Below are 17602 nucleotides of genomic sequence, written 5' to 3'. Positions count from 1 at the left end.
CTATCTACTACGTACATTTCATCCTGCATGTGGTTTAATATTTAAAAGACATATTTTTCTTAATTCATTAAAATTTTAATTGAAAAATTATTTATAAAATTTTAATTGGAAAATTATTTATACGAGAAGATGGATAAGATGAATTTGCTGTTATTATTGTTTTTTTAAAAAATAAGGCAAATCCAGTCAAACTTAATTAAAACTTTTATTTTGAAATAAGATAACTGTGAGAGTAAATTATTTATTAATATATGATATTTTCATATTATTTCATTTAATTTACGATTTAAAATTTTGATTTTTATTCATTTCTTTTAAATCCACTCATTCATCTGTATCTTAACAAGCACAACATGAGAAATTTTATTGTTAGTGCAAATGGGGTTTAGATGAAATTTAAGGAATTGGTAAAATTGACTTTAAGGTGAGCCTTTTAATAGACATTATCTTTAAGATTTATTTCGCTCATAACTCCTACTACTCAGTATGCAAAAGGAATAATGCGAATAGTCTTAAGGATACAATGAAGCCAGCGTCTAACTTCGTCTTACATTTTACGAGAGTAAATTGCTAGATACAGCCAAGGATTTGTAAAGTTTTTTTTTTTTTTATAATTCTGGGAGGGGATTCAAAACTTACTCGGGATTATGTACTAACCAATGAGCTAAAGATTTGCAAAGTTATTCGACCTTAGCTTACTTTCTGTATCAAATAAATTATAAGAAATTTGGACACTTTTATTGTTGATGGAAACTTAAGTATTTATGTTAATAGAACACAATATTTTTCTTACTCTTGATTTTTCTGCTCTTGTTTTGTTATTGATTTGATGTTTCAAAATGGTTGGTAACAAACTTTTTATATAGGCTTGTAAGTGTCTCTTTTTTAAGGACACAACTTTTTCATTAAGGCACCACTTTATCTAAAAGACATCTTGATATTTTGTAAGACATAACTTTTGGATAAAAGTATTGTTTCAATAATCACTTTATGAAAAGATAACTATTCATTTCTTAAAACATAATTTTTAAGTTATAATTTAAAACGATAACTTTTCATATTCAAACTTTTAAGCTATGATGTTTTTTCAATTTATCTCATAACCTTTGAATATCATTTTACTAAGAAACGTAACCATTTACATGAAAATCTACCTATAATCTAATAGCACACTGTCACTTTATGCAATATAACTTTTAAGTTAAGATAACTTTTTTATTATATGACATAACCTTTGATTTTAAAAATACACTAACTATTTCATCCATATAGTCTACTGTTTTGATTTTAATTCTTAATTTTCTTTCCATTCTTGAATTTTCCCTTTATCTTCTACTGTTATGGTTTCTATTCTTAAATGTCCGTATTTATGATCTCCGTGCCTGTTTCAGCCCTGTGTCATATCATTTGCTTTTATTTCCTTGGGTTCTCTTACACCTCCGTATTCCCTCCCTTATCAAGCATATAGTCAAGGGGCAAGCAACACGTAATTATTCAAGTTTGGTGGGCTGAATTTATTATCACCGAGCATTAAATAATCTACCAATTTTCCGCTATTAAAAATTTGGAATATGGGTCTCTCGTTTCCCAACTTTATTGAATCTGTTTCCTTCAATAAACAGTAGTGTTAGTGGTGCCGAAAGAGGAAAACGGGAGCGCAGGAGACGAGAAATTTCTTTGGAACTTGAACGTGTATAGGGACGCCAGTCTTTATATTGACCACTTCAACCAGTTAATTAATCTTCATTTCTATCAGTGAAAGAAACAAATCGAGGGAGGGAGAAAGAGAGAATGGGTGTTCACTTGGTGTTTTACTCCCATCTTTTTTTTGAAAAGCATCAATATTATGTTTTACTCCATCTTGCTACTGCAAGCAGCAGTATCGCAAGAACCGGGCGAGCTTGGTTGTGGGGATGTGGGAATGTTACTATTCCATACCCATTCGGGATAAAAGACGGCTGTTACACGAATACGTGGTTTAAAGTAACTTGCAATGATGGGGAAAATCCTTTCATCAGTCGCATCAATCTGGAACTGCTGGATTCGTTCTCTCAGACAGCGTCATCGTCAACAGTTAGGTAACTTATGTCAACTGCAGCAATAAAGATAATAATCGGACCACCGCTAGTGTCAACTTAACAGGGAGTCCATTTTACTTCTCAAGCAGATTCAACGTATTCGGTTGTGTAGGTTGTGGCAATTTGGCGTCAATTTTTCGTAATCAAACTGATCCTATTGGTGGCTGCCTAGAACCAAGATGTGGCGACGAGACTTCTAAAGGTGGCTGCTACACCATAGTTTCTGAAAACCAAGATGAAAGAGATTTATCCTCGTAATAAAGACAGCAAGAGATGAAGATAATCTGTTTTCATGTTTGACGGGTCCAAATTGAATCCAGATTTAACCTTTCCCCAAGACATAAACATTGATACGACGCATGTTTCCGCAATCCTGGAGTGGAATCTCGTCAAATGCGATTTGGAAGGTCACTAGTTACTCCTATCACTATTCACTGGCAATCTTTTAAAATGTCTCTTTGGTTTCTATTTGGATTTTTTTTTAATTTACCCCAAAAAGAAATGTTTGTGAATTTATTTTCCTTGGTGTTCACTTGGTGCGATGTACTTCTTCTTACTAAGCAGCCACACAATGCCAAGAACGAGGCGTAGTACCTCACAAGTTTGATTGTACAGAAAGATGTGGAAATGTTGATATTCAGAGTAACTTGCAACAAAACACTTTCATAAGTAGAATCAATCTGCAATTACTCTCTGTTTCATTTTCCGAAGAGAGCATTAGCGTCAACAATTCAGTAACATATTTCAACTGCCGCAGTATAGAGAATAATGGAATAAGTGTCAACCTTACAGGCAGCTCCTTTTTCTTCTCAAACATCGACAATGGATTCGTGTCCGTAGGTTGCGGCAGTTTGGCTACTATTTATCACAATCGGAGTGCTGTTTATCCTCTTGGTGGCTGCCTGCAACCCGGTTGTAGCAATATGGAGACTTTCAACAGTGGCTGCCTTATGACAATTCCTCCGGGTCTCAGTTCTTTTGTTGCGAACGTGACAGAAATTTATCCTAATAATGACAGCAACAGATCATGCGGATCTTCTTTCATGATTGGCTTAAGTTTGTTGGATTCAGATGTAACAATATTTCGAGACGCCCTTGTGGAAAGCAGTACCTCGCACGTTCCTAGAATACTGCAATGGGGCACACCAAAAGTTGGGCTCCATGAGTTGAAAGAAGGTTCAAAGATCTTCTGTAGTCCCGGTGGTGAGTAGTGGTGGACAAACTTGAGCTCTGGGCATCTATGTGTTTGCAGCTTCATCCAAACCGACAGTTACTTTGTTGATGTATGCCGAGGTATAGACTTATACATTCTTTTTACATACTACACTCTCCAAGCACAATAAATTTGTCATATATTAATTTCTCATTAGTAAAAAATTTTAACATTTGATCTCTTTTTATTTTTATATTTATCGTTTGATACAAATATGAAGAAAATTTTTTTTTTCAGAACCTTGAATGAATTAATATTTAGATATATATATTTTGTTAAATTTAATTAATAAAAAAATTAATAATAGAGTCAAGGTTAAAATTTTTTTTTATTAAAACAAAATAGGCATGAAACATAAACATAATGAGGGAGTATATTTGCACTAAACTTTAAAGAAAGGAGAAAGGACACTAGATATGAAAATAAGTTTTATTCTGATATTTCTTAATTAACATATTTTTATATAATATAATTTTATTCTATTCATTTTATAAATGACAGAAATAGGTAAATGTGGGCATCCTAAATATAAGTACCGTCATATGCTTGTAACTATTGTATGTGGTCATGCCCTAATAGATATGTGTACAATGGTATTGAAGATAAATGCATGCCAATAATACTTAATTCAGAAGCATTTCTGACAAAAAAGTCTTGAAATTGGGCAATTATTTTAAGTGCTTGTTAAATTCACTATTTTTTGGTAAGCCAAAAATTAATTTTCATTAACATTTGATTTTATATCAAGTGTTTTAGCTCTATGTCCTGCCGCCGATTATCATTGGACAACCACGGACTAGCCACCTTCCAGTACAAAATCAAACCTATACATTAAATCATTCCCTTCCCCTAATCGTAGTTACATATTATTAACCTCCAGTAAGCAAAAACACAGGTATGCTGTACATATTAACCCCAAATATTGAATCAACCAGCAGCCGTCCAGAAAACTTGTCTCAATTTCCTTGGTACTAAGTCATGTCCCTACACCAAATAAGCAAAGACATTTCCCCTCCGCCTATTCAGAATTAGCGTCCTCCTCCTTCTCCATGGCCGACACCTTTTATTCATCACCCGCCTACTCATACAACTCCAAGCAGTCTCAATCACTGCAGCTTGCTTCCATACCCACTCCAGCTAACAAGAGCACCTCCTGAGCTATTTTGATTATCTCCAGTTCCAGCATATTTGTATACACAAAAACCTCATCTGTCCAAAAAACATCATCAACATCCCACCTCCGTGGTCCCTCAAATATTTTACAGCCCCGTGTTTCCACAACCCCCATACTCAACCATAGGATTCTTTAAATCCTCTGCTTAACATTTTCTGTTCCTAATCCTAAAATATTTTTGTTTTTCCATCCTATCTCTTTTTTCTCTTTTACTTTCCCATTTTTCTTCTCTTCTATTTTATTTTTTCTTTTTTTTCTCTCTCACATAATGACAGTATCCCCATAGGTTTCAGTCATACCTATAAAACCGGCCTCTCAATCCGATCCAGGATCTGTTCTTCTTCTCCTTGCTCCACCAAACCGACTTCTTTGCTTACGTTCCAAACCTTAACCGCCTTCTCTATAATTTGCTTGCTTTGATTTATCACGTCGCTATCCGTTACTGACTCATTAACAATCAGTTCTTCTCTCTTCACTGCTCCATTTGCCTTTTTTCCTTCTCCTCTTCTCCTTCCCATTCCCACCACCAAACCTTAGTTCAATCTCATTCTAACCATGTTGAAATATATTTATTGTTTTTAATTCTTTTTTCAAATTAATGTTTGCAATTTTCCTTTGTACATATATTGGGTCCAACATGTATGTCCTCTCCTCGGTGAGGTCCCCTTCATGTGTCATCTGGATGTCTGGACCCCTGATTTTGTGTTTTTTTGAGTTGTACCTCAGGGCTGGGTAGACCTTGCAATGCAAGGATTAAGGATGTTTCAATGGGTGAAAATTTTCTTTCACCTTCCTCCTGTAACTTTCTACCCTTTAATACAAACATCCACATTTAAAAAAAAAACAAAAAAACATATATTTGAATTGTACAAGTTGCAGCACAAGTATTGGGACACTGTTCGTACCGCTTGGTACATGGCGTATGTACACAATACTAAAAAAAAGTATCAAGCTCAAACAAAATGAATGGAGGTTTACTACTACAACCGCAATTGTCCAGCAACGAAGATTTAAAATGAATGGAGGTTTGCTACTGCAACAGTAATTGTCCAGCAATGAAGATAATATTGAAAAGTTAAGGTTATTTACTTCAAAGGAGTTAGAAAAGACGACGGATTGCTATAACAAGAATGGAATTCTTGATCAAGGAGGCCAAGGAATGGTTGATAAAGGAATGCTACCGAATGGTAGCATTGTGGCTATTAAGAAATCTAAAATGATGGAAGAGATAGAACTTAGATGAGAAGAAGCTTGAACAATTCATTAATGAGTTGATAATTTTATCACAAATTAATCATAGAAATGTGGTTAAACTTTTTGGAGGTTGCATGGAGACAAAAGTCCCTTTACGAGTGTATGAGTTCATCCCAAATAGAATATTAATTCTCTTGGCTCATACATAATCAAAATAGAGAGTTTTCAATGACAAGAGAAATGTTTCTACGCATTGTAACAGAAATTGCGAATGCTTTATCTTATTTGCATTCAGCTGCTTTTGTCCCTATTTAATATACTTTTAGATGATAAATACAGAGCAAAAGTGTTGGATTTTGAAACTTTAAGATCTATTGCACTTGAGCAAACTCATCTAACCACTTAATTGCAAGGAACTTTTAGATATTTGGATCTAGAGTATTATCAGTCAAGTCAATTTACAGAGAAGAGCGATGTTTAATAGTTTTGGAGTTGTTCTTATTGAACAAAAACCCATCTCTTTTAAGACAATCAGACGAAGTGAGAAGCTTGGTATCCTTTTTCTTGCTTTCTATGAAACAAAGTTCCTTATTTGATATTCTTGAAGAATGATGGTCCACAAGAAGAGATTATAGCAGTTGCTAAGTTAGCAAAAAGATGTTTGAACCAGAGAAGGCCTGCAATGAAAAAAGTTGCTGGTATCTTTTTCTTGCTTTCTATGAAACAGAGTTCCTTATTTGATTTTCTTGAAGAATGATGGTCCACAAGAAGATATTATAGCAGTTGCTAAGTTAGCAAAAAGATGTTTGAACCAGAGAAGGCCTACAATGAAAAGTTGCCATAGAGCTGGAGAGAATTAGAACGTCGAGAGGAGCTAATGCTGTTCAACAAAGTGGCGATGATGATTCTGATATAGATGATATGATCCAACCTTGGGCCATAACTTCTTGTTTGACTAGGTCAATTATAAATAATACCAGTGTAACTTCACCATCAGGTGCATGATCCTAGATTCAACACTTATTAAACAGTGTTCCATTAGTGCGTAGTCTGTGTAATATGTCTTGATTAATTAAGGCCATCCTTCTTCTGAATTCAACTATTTTTGTCTCATTTGTTCTTCCTGACGTATTAGTTTAACTTTAACATTGTTAATTATCTCTACTATGTTCTAAGGTTTTTAGCTTATAAAAGATGCTGAACAAAAGAGAAGTGTTTCTCGGTTGCTAATATTATGTATAGCATCTACAAAAGCACTTTTCAAATCAAAGAAAATTGAACAATTCTAAGACCAACTTATGTTTCTATTGGTATTTTTGTCAACTCTAGTTTTCCGCTTGTTTTCTTTGCTATAATTTTTTGTATCTTCGTTGTTTTAATGGTATATATTGATCAATTTTCTTTGAGTTGAATTTTTTTTACTTTGGAAGCAATTTGTCTTAGAAGAAGGATCATATTTTATGTCAAATTATTGATAAAATGATCCCAACCTTTCCTTCTTAACTGCTTTTGTAATTTAAGATCTTGGTAAATTTTTAAACCTTTGTTTTTTGGTGAAATTAATTTTTCACAAGGAATAATTCTATTAAAAAAATCTCTCTACTTGTGTTTTTTACCTTTTCTCCTAATAATGTAGGAAGATTTATATTTCTTTCTTAGGTTTTTTCATGAGTTAAAACGACACTTTCAGTTCCTAAAACTCTTATCGTAATGGCTTTGGCGGAAATCAAGGATATAAAGAGTATGTCAAGAATGACATTTTGCATTATGTTTTTGATTAATAAAAAGGGAGTTTGAATTTGATACCATTTTTGCAGATACATATATTCAAACCCCAGGAGCTACAATTTGAGCCATCTCGGTGGGAGGAGGAGTGTTAATTTGTTTGTGATCAAGGTCATCCGAGTCTTTCATCATCTTGTTCTTGACATACATACCATATACGTAGGAACAAAATCCCCACACACACATCACAGTGGACACAGCCTTAACCCCACCAAACTCCTCCCCGTACACCAACACCCCTCCCAACACGTTCATGCCCAACAACGCCGTCATGCATATCCCTCCTGTCAACGAACTCGTCAAGAACACCATCCCCGCCGTCCCTATGAAGCACAGCTGCCAAGTCACCACGTTCGATACCACCGCCGCCCAGTACACCCTCTCCCCCTTGTCGAACACCTCTCTGCTCTCCCTCCTCATCTCCGCAAAACCCCCGTCGCACGCCATCCCCACACTCGCTAACGCTGTCGCCGCTATCTCCATCACAAGCTGCATTTCCATCACCATCGCGTAGCAGAACACCTTCTTGTATATCATCTCCATGATCGGCAGATATAGGGCGAACAGCAATCCAGCCCCTATGGTCGCCGAAAATCCTATGAAGTATTTGGCTCGGGTCAGGCCACGAGGTTTGTCATGGCTGGACTCAAAGGCTAGCAGGGCTGAGCCAAGTGTCAGTAGAATGACGCAGTTGAGATTCATGAAAGTGATCTTTTGCTTCACGATGATTACAGACAGAATGAGATTGAATACTAATTGGGATGATAAAAGGAGAGAAGAGGTGGATACAGGCAGGTAAGAGTTGCCCCAAGAGAAGAGAAGGTTGTTTATGCCTAGCATCAGGCCTATGAATATGGACAAGCCTAGGACCTTGGGAGTGAAATGAGTGAAGGGCTTTCTCTCAGTGCACTTGAACAAATAATAAGGAAGGAAAATGGGGATGACAAGGAGAGGGAACCCTGCAGATTGAACCCACGTTGAAACCCATCTGCTTGAGCCTTTGTGGTTGAAATAGTACTTTGAGAGCAAGCTTGAGGATAAAGAACCCACAAACAGGCAGGCATAATTGATCAACAAAAGAGGCAGATAGCCCTTGTTTGTGAATGCCTTTTGGTCTTGTTCATCATTATAATGTGACTGGTTGCGGCTAGAACTAGAAGTAGTGCTGTTCATGGTTTCCTGACTATAAGAATACTAATGAAATCAGATCCAATATATTGTTGATGCTGCTGCTGCTGATGAGTAACGCTGCAAAATGTTTAGGTGCGTTTTTTTCAGTATTGGGCATCGCTGAACAGATTTCCATATAAAAGAGATGAAACCGAGGGAACAAATCCGTGCCTTTTGAGGGTAGATGAGTGGGGCATCACTGTCAGTACTACAAGACAAAGAGCATTTAAAGCCAGGTTGACGAGACCAGCTCCAAAAGTCTCATCGCTAGGCAATTGAAGAAGAAACACAGAACTGAAATATAACATAAAAAGATGAAAACTTCCGGAATCAAAAGGCGATAAATCATGCTTTAGCGTTACTGACAATAAAGAATCCGACTCTAGCGTAAAGCGAAGAGTGAAGACAGTATCTTGCTTGCTGATGATTGCTACTGTTCAATAGTTCAAGTTCACTGTGAGGTGAGCTTATGATTTGTTTTGATTTGTTTTGTTTTGATTTGATAGGACCAGTGCCAAAAGCTGCTTGCTTAATTAATAACCAGCTGGAGATAATCTGGTCTGGCCCCATTAGCTTATGATGTAGTCTGCTAATTACTAGTTAAAAGATAAAGATGATACCAGTGTGGGGCCACATTTGCTGGATAAAGATAAACTAAATATTTCTCTTAAAACACTTAATTATCAAAGTCTAAATGAACTCTATAATTCCTTGGACGCACCAATGTGACCATAACAATGTAGTAATCACCCAGAGACGTAGATTCAATTACTGACGACTCCTTGTAACACCTGACTACATTCAAGCCAGCAGTATAATAAAAAAATTTCTTCATTTTACATTTTCATAAATTTTACTTAATAAAATTGAAATATTAAATCCAGTTAATTAAATTAAATTTTCAGAAAACTAATTAATACAATTAAATTGAAAATGTTAAAGTCGCTTAAGTAATGGATGAGGTTTGAACTATGTATAATGGCAAATTAATTTCCATTAACATCAATCATTCTCAACTTTGTATACCATGTATACGCTTCCCAGTCCAAGGTTATATATACTGCAGCCAAATAAGGAAAACATAAATGAACGAAGCTGTCCATATATATTCCATTCTTCTTTTAATCAGACTGCGGGCATCCAACAATAGTCCTACATCCACCACATCTGATACAGAACCTTTAGGAAATTTCAAACAATAAGTCCTTAAGGTATTGAATTGTTTATCCTAATTAAAAACAAAGACATTAATTGTCTATGTTTACATTCATTGCAACTATGCCATAATGATTAACACCACGAGACCCCAAAAGGCAAACCAGAGGGAAGAGAGTTGGCAGTGATTAGAATGTTCATGTATAAGATTTAAATTAAATTAACAAATGAGGATGAATTAAGGCCCCAGCCCCCAAGTTTGGAATGGGAATAGAGAAACAAATTAAGAGGAATTAATATGGAACATTGAATTTATGGATGCTGACTCATTGTTAGTGTTATCGTCAAGACAAGATAGAGTTGTACTGGCAACAATTAATGCAGCCTTCCTCAAATTAGAAACAACAAAAAGTTAGGCCACGGAAAGCTACATATGACATTCAATTTCTCACTATCTGCGTACTAATAATAACCCTGCATTAGCAATCTCTCGTGCCTTGTTCCAGTACTTTCATTCCCAATTTATGTTGAAGGCTTAAAGTCAATGGTGAAGTCCAATAATGCAATTTAGTCCCGAAAACAACCAGCTCCATAGAAACAATAGAATGAGGAGCAGATATTTAAATGTTAATCTTCAGGTTTTTTTTTAAAGCGTCATTTGTATATTAATTGAAGATAAAATTACATAAATATTGAGTTATTTTTTTGGTTTAACATTTTCGTTATTTTAATAAGCACAAATGCTTAACACCTCTAGGACAATGATGGTGTTGGTATGTATTTTGGGGGAAATAAGGATATATAGAAGCCAAGGCTGCATGCATTGCTAATACGAGGTGAACATAGGCAGGGAGTAAATTTTATGCTTGGAAATTAAATCAGATTGTGGAGTCGAGAAAGGTTTATGCTTTCGTTTAAGTATTATCTTATGGAGGGATATCGTACCAATTCATGCAGCAAAGAAATCCATGTAATGGCTTTCTCTGTTTTTGTAAATAATACACCTGGTAAGGTGCATTGGCCAGTGGAAAGTTTTCCAACATTTTGGACGTGTTTATTTTAAAAAAAAAAAACCCCAATAGTGGGAAATGGTTCGGCTTTGTGAGGTTTGAACATGCGGCAAATGCCATAATGGCGGTCCCAAAACTAAATAGAGCTGGGTTCCTCAACAACAAGGTGGGAGTGAACATAGTTAGATACGGTTTCAGAGGCGCTTTCTAGAGAAACGTGTTAATATGTTTCAGGAAAAGGTGTCTGAAAGTCGAAACTTGGACAGACTAAGTGAGGATGAAAGCTGCAAATATGTACAGAGGGTATCACAGCCAGCAAAGTTATGTTATGCAGAGGCTTTAAGGAACGATCAAATCAGGAAGAAATTGGCATTTTCATCACCTTAATAGGTTATATTATAAACATTTAAACATATATCCTACTAAATGATCATGTATAAGAAAAGATTGCGGGAAATGATAAATTTTCTTTTCTATTCTCTTAATTTTAAGAAGGGATATTAATTGAACTCAAGATTTTTCTCTGTCTTTCTTCTTCTTTTTTATGCATAAGGTGTGACTTGAGATCTTTCTTTTAATTTTTACAGATATATATGTTGTGTAATATATGCATCTATATCTTTCGAGTAAGAATTGCTCCTTTTTCTTTTTAAGTTATTGCTTAAATCAATAGACATTTTTTTGTGTGTAAATTTTGACAATTTTCACCCTTGAAACAACTATTAATCAAATATCATTTATAAAATTAATTTTAATTAATTGTTTTCATTTTATTGATTTATTCATTAAATTTAATTAACTTACTTATTGTAATTTGATTGATTTGAATAAGAAAATTGGGAACTTAACTTAAGGAGCTTTACTTAAACCTTACCTATAATAAAATCAATAATTTTTTCTTAATCTCAATGTATCAATAAGTTGATAAAAAGATGCAGATGGAGAGAGTGATATTAGGTCAGTCTTTTCTTTCGCAAAACAACATGGTGTGAAAGAATGTTTCTCATCGGTGAAAGACTATTGAATCATGGCTGGAATTCTTTGGGCAACAGTAAAATTCTGCCATAAAGCCACTGACTTTTAACAACTTGTATATTCCACGAAACCACAATAAATTCATTATTTTCATTTAATTTGATTCATCAATCTTGTAACCTTAGAGTGATTGTGGGGGCAACAAAATTGGTGATTGACTCTTGAAATTGAAACGTGACTTAGACTTACCACCATGCTTCCTCTGGTCTATACGGGAATCCATCTTTTCCAAATGCATGAATTTACTGTGAAATTAGTTATACGTGTTTCATGTTTTATGTCTAGTTAATTTCATGTATTTATATTTTTTTCATCTTTTTTAAAATTTATCATTCTTTTCGTCATTTTTAAAATTTGATTCAATTGGTTACTATAGTTCTAAATTGGTATTATATTTAATTTTGTTTTCAAATTTTGAATTTATATGAAAAAATTCGAACACCTACCTAGTGGGAGGGAGAGAGGACTCAATCCGAAGATGCCAACTCATGACCTACTCATTTGAAAACAAAAGAATTTACTAATGAGATATAAAATCTCAATAAACATACGCACAGAGAGGGGCAAACTAAACCTTGGAGTTTTTGTGAACACAATTTGTAAGCATATGTATACATATTCCCAAACCAATGCACAATCAACCACATATTCTTATACCTTAGAACACCATATTAGTCCAACAAGACCCCTCGGGTGTTACAAGAGGTAAACTCATCTTAAACGAACTCAAAATAATCCCTTCATGTTTTATTGTCAAACTAAATAGAGTTTTTCTCACTTGTTTTTTGTTTTTTTTTTGAATTATTTTATTTTTCAATATGAAATGCGTATTGGGAAGAGGCGATTGTCAGGGAAATTCGGCGATGCAACAGAGTCGGAGGCGCATGCAGAAGAGCAAATTGAATATATAATCTGTGGGGCTGCAATCAAATGATAATAGATTTGTCCAATATGGACCTTATTTAATGGGAGCAGATAATGGGCCAAATGCTGCCGATAGGCTTAGTTGAGGGGAGGAATCCGAGCCCTAATAGAGAGTCCCAAAGACCTCATTGATTTTCTTATGGCAGGGAATGAGTAGAATATTGACCTCCTTTGCTTCTTTAGCCCTTACAACAAACAGTGAACAAATTTCAAATCTTTCTCACTCCCTAAAAGTGAAGGGGAAACATTGGCGCTTCTAGAGGAGATCCAATACAATTTGTTGAGCAAAGTGGCAAAAAGGTGGAAAGGTCTGAAGAAGAAGAATAGGAAAAAGAGGCAGCTTTAGTGGAGGAAATCGACTGCAAACAGATCTCTTTCACGGCCAGTGACTTCAACTACAAAGCAACAATCAAAAAGGAAGCCGAAGAAATTTGGAAAATTAGGAAGAAACTGGCATTTTCCTCACGTTAATAGGTTATATTATAAACATTTAAACATGTATAGGAAAAGACTGGTCGATATGACAATTTTTCTTTTCTATTTTCTGAATTTTAATAAGGGATATTAATTGAACTTTGAGATTTTTTTTCTTTCTTTCTTTCCCAACTTAGAGTTTAAATAGATAATTTTTTTCGTGTAAATTTTGACAATTTTCACATTTGAAACAACTATTAGTCAAATATCATTTATAGATATTAATTTTAATTAACTGTTTTCTTTTATTGATTTATTCATTAAATTTCATTCATATACTGAGATTTATCTGATCGATTTGAATAAGGAAATTAGAAACTTAACTTAATAAGCTTTACCTAAATTAGGTGAGTCTTTTCTTCCACAAAGTAACATCGTGGGAAACAAAGTTTCTCATAAGTGGAAGACTTTTGAATCATGGCTGCCTAGAGATGGAGTGAACTTGGAATTCTTTGGGACAAAATAGTAAAATTCTGCCATAGAGCCAACAATAATTGTATATTCCACGAAACCACAATAAATTCACCATTCTCATTGAATTTGATTGGTTAATCTTGTGACTTTTAGCTTGATTTAGAATATTCACCCTTTTTTTGCTATAAAGAGGGAAACAGGGCATGGGGGCAACGAAATAAGTCATTTACTCTTGAAATTGAAACGTGACGTAGTTTTATAGCCATGTTTCCATTGGCCTATATGGAAACTCATCTTTTTCCAATGCATGCATTTATCATGAAATTATTTTACGTGTTTTTAAAGTTACATGTTTTATTTTTTATGCCCGATTTTGCATATCAGTCATTATTTTCATTATTTTTAAAGTTTATTCTTCTTTCCGTCATTTTTTAAGTTTATTCCTCTTTCCATCATTTTTAAAGTTTGATTTAATTCGTTCATAAAGTTTTAGACTAAAATTATATTTAATTTTTTAAAAATTTTTAATTTATATAAAAAGATTCTTTTCATCAATATAACTATTAACTTAGAACTAACATCTGTTGCATGTAATGTTAAAAATTTTGAAAAAAAAAAAAAACTGACAGTGCATTAATTTGGGGGCGTTAGCTTAATTTTTCATCATTTTGAACCTTTCAAGTTTCTTGTAATGCACTGTGAGTGTATGAAACAAATTTCTTGCCATATTTACCTTTCCGAGTTTGAGTTAAAAAAATGCAAGTTTGTTTTTATATATAAATACGACTAAAGATTAAAATCATCAACGAATTCATTATAAACTGATGACTGGAATTAATATATCTTTAGAAAAACTGCTTAATTAATACCTATATAAACCATAAGTTTAAAATGTATATATTCATCTTAAGCATCTAAGTGAAATAGTTGGAGGAATTCTAACTTTACAGCCTTATACTAATTAATGCACACACATTTTCTCCGAAGAGACACTTCTTTAAAAAGAAAAAAAGAAAGAAAAATTGTTTTTAGATATGCTGGCAATAAACGAGGCCAAAAGCAGTGAGCAGTGAGCAGTGAGCCAATCCTTTTCTTTTTTGGTCCAAATAAGTCTCGTGAAAAAACTTTTTCATGTCGGCAATTAGGTTGTTTAAAATTTCACATTTCATTAATTATTTTAATGTTCCTTTGTCCAATCCCTACCCTCTAAAAATGATGAAGAAAGACAAACAAAAAGTTCCCCAAGACAAACGATAACAAATTTTGATTTTAATCACCTTGTTTTTACATTATAATTTTTTTATGTAGTAAAATTTCAAAAATGTAATTATTTAGGTTTTTAGTTCCTCTTTTGCATTTTTAGTTGCATTCTTTTTACATTTGGTAGCAATATTAGAATTGTTGTCTTAATTGTAAAAAATATATAAAAATATTATTAAAAGTATTTATAATAATAAATTTTAAGAAATGTGTAATCCTAAATCAAAATTGTTGTAGTAATGACACTCGTTAATGATGGAATTAAATTTACATATTATATATATATATATACATACCTTTAAAAAAAATAGATGAGAGTCGTTGCAATATTAACAGTACCTTTGCCTGTTTCAGCCTTGTGTCATATCATTTTCCATTTTCTCTTCGGTTCTCTTGTAACCCCATATTCCTTCCTTCTTTTACCAAACACATTGTAAACGCGCGAGCAACATTCCTTGTAATTATTCAACTTTGGTGGGCTGAATAATTCATCAACGAGCATATGCATGCAATTAACTATCGACTTTCCGCTATTAAAATTTTGGAATATATGGCTCGCTTTCCTGCTTTATTGGCACTGTTTCTTTGAATACACAATGTTTATCCGAAAGTGGAAAACTGGAGAGCAAGAGCTCACAAATTTCTTTGAAACTTTTTACCCAGCTAATTAATCTTTATTTTATGCATTAAATCCTATCCTTGAATAACTCTTCTTCTAAGTCTATATATAGAGTCTTTACAATTCATTTTAAAAGCAAAAGATTTCAAGGTTAGTAAACGTATATATTTTCTCTAAGAGCTCTCTCTATAAATGCTATTTCTCTGATTTTCTTTTACTCACTTATTTTTAACATATTATTAATTATTATTTGACTGCATCTATTGTCTTCTACCTGTGACAACATTTTGTAGTCCGGGGATTGCTCCAATATTTATCTCTGTCCCTTTTACTTATTTATATTATATAGTTCAACTTTCCTTCTCACAAGTACAGAAACAAATTAATCGAACAAGGGAGAAACAGCGAATGGGTGTTCATCCGGTGTATTACTCCATCATGCTACTATCGCTAATACAAGCAGCAGCATCGCAAGAACCAGGTGAGCTTGTTTGTATGGAAAAATGTGGGAATGTTAGTATTTCATACCCATTTGGGATCGAAGCCGGCTGTTATGCGAAAACGTGGTTTAGAGTAACTTGCAAAGAAACTGCTAACGGGCCCAAAACCTTTCATCAGTCGCATCAATCTGGAGCTCCCGTATTTGTCCTCGACAATCGTCGTCGTAAATAAGCTAGTAACTTATGTCAACTGCGGCAATAAAGATAATGATGGCGCCGCTGCTAGTGTCAACCTAACAGGTAGTCCATTTTCCTTCTCAAGTAGATACAATTTGTTCGGGTCTGTAGGTTGCGGCAATTTGGCTACTATTTTTCGTAATCAAACTTATCGTATTGGTGGCTGCCTGCAGCCCAGATGTGGTGACGTGTCTTCTAAAGCTAGCTGCCACGCCTCAAACTTTGAAAATCTGAAATCCTATACTGCAACCATATCAGAGATGTATCCTGATCATAAGGACAGCAAGAGATGCAGATCGTCTGTTTTCTTGCTTTTAAGGGGCATGTTGGATCCAAATTCGGCGCTTCTCTTTGACGTTCATGTAAACATTAGTACGACGCATGTTCCTGCACTACTCGAGTGGGATGCTGTCAAATGCGATTTGAGAGGTCAATATATAGCCGCTCACTATCACTATTAACTAGCAATATTTGACAATGTCTCTTTGGTTTTTGTTTCGACGACTTTCATTTTTTTTAATCTACCCACAAAAGAAATATTTGTGAATTTGTTTTCTTTGTTGTTCACTTGGTGCAATTTATTTCTTCTTGATAAGCAGACACACCATGCAAAGAATTAAAAGCAGTACTTGGTCAGAAGTCTGATTGTACAGTAAGGTGTGGAGAAGTTGATATTCTATACCCATTTGGAATAGAAGGAGGCTCTTACATGAACGAGTGGTTCAAAGAAACTTGCATCGAAACCGTGGATGGGAGGAAGCCTTTCTTAAGCGGCATCAGTCTAGAACTACTCTCTTCTTCATTTACCTTAGGAAGCGTTCAAGTGAACAATCCTGTGACATATATCCAATGCCAGGATATACATAATAATGGGGTTAGTGTCAACCTAACAGGTAACCCGTTTTTCTTCTCAATCGACAATTATTTCGTATCTGTAGGTTGCGGCAGTTTGGCTACTATTCTTCACAATCAAACTCATCTTATTGGTGGCTGTCTGCAACCCGGTGGTAGCAATATTATGACTTCCGACGGTGGCTGCTTTACGAGTATTCCTCAGGGTCTCAGTTCTTTTGTTGCAAAAATGTCAGACCTTTATCCTAGTAATGGCAGCAACAGATCATGCGGATCTGCTTTCTTGACTGAAGAAACGTCAATAATTATCACACCCCGTTGAGTTAAGCAGTAAGACGCGCTTTTCTACAACACTGCAGTGGGGCGCACCAGTAGTTGCGCCGTGTAACTTGAACGAAGGTTTAGAGATTTTATGCAGCCAGAATGAAGAATATTGTTGGACAAACTTAAGCTCCACACATCTATGTGTCTGCAGAATGACAGAGCACACCCACGACGACTATTACTGTACTAATATATGCGAAGGTATGTACTTGCTTATTTTGGGTTTAGCTTGCTGCAGTAGGCG

At 34.5% G+C, this 17602-nt stretch overlaps 2 protein-coding genes and 1 pseudogene across 2 annotated transcripts; 2 read left to right on the top strand and 1 right to left on the bottom strand.

The window, feature by feature from the left end:
• The first annotated feature begins 1846 nt into the window (after window positions 1-1846).
• Window positions 1847-6664, top strand: LOC108661624 (wall-associated receptor kinase-like 1; annotated as a pseudogene).
• Window positions 6665-7459: 795 nt separating this feature from the next.
• On the bottom strand, window positions 7460-8617 carry LOC18602592 (putative purine permease 4). The gene has a single exon (XM_018120306.2). It carries the CDS (start codon window positions 8615-8617, stop codon window positions 7487-7489), a length of 1131 nt encoding a protein of 376 aa, XP_017975795.1. The 3' UTR covers window positions 7460-7486.
• Window positions 8618-15913: 7296 nt separating this feature from the next.
• Window positions 15914-17356, top strand: WAKL7 (wall associated kinase-like 7). Its single transcript, XM_088805785.1, is given in 3 exon segments — window positions 15914-16102; window positions 16104-16611; window positions 16782-17356. Coding segments are annotated over 3 exon segments (1272 nt in total).
• Window positions 17357-17602: the final 246 nt, after the last annotated feature.

The sequence above is a fragment of the Theobroma cacao genome, chromosome 4, assembly GCF_053813885.1.
Source record: "Theobroma cacao isolate CCN51 chromosome 4, ASM5381388v1, whole genome shotgun sequence".
Lineage (NCBI taxonomy): Eukaryota > Viridiplantae > Streptophyta > Magnoliopsida > Malvales > Malvaceae > Theobroma > Theobroma cacao.
Note: the sequence above shows the minus strand (reverse complement) of the source record. Positions and strands in the feature narration are given on the sequence as shown.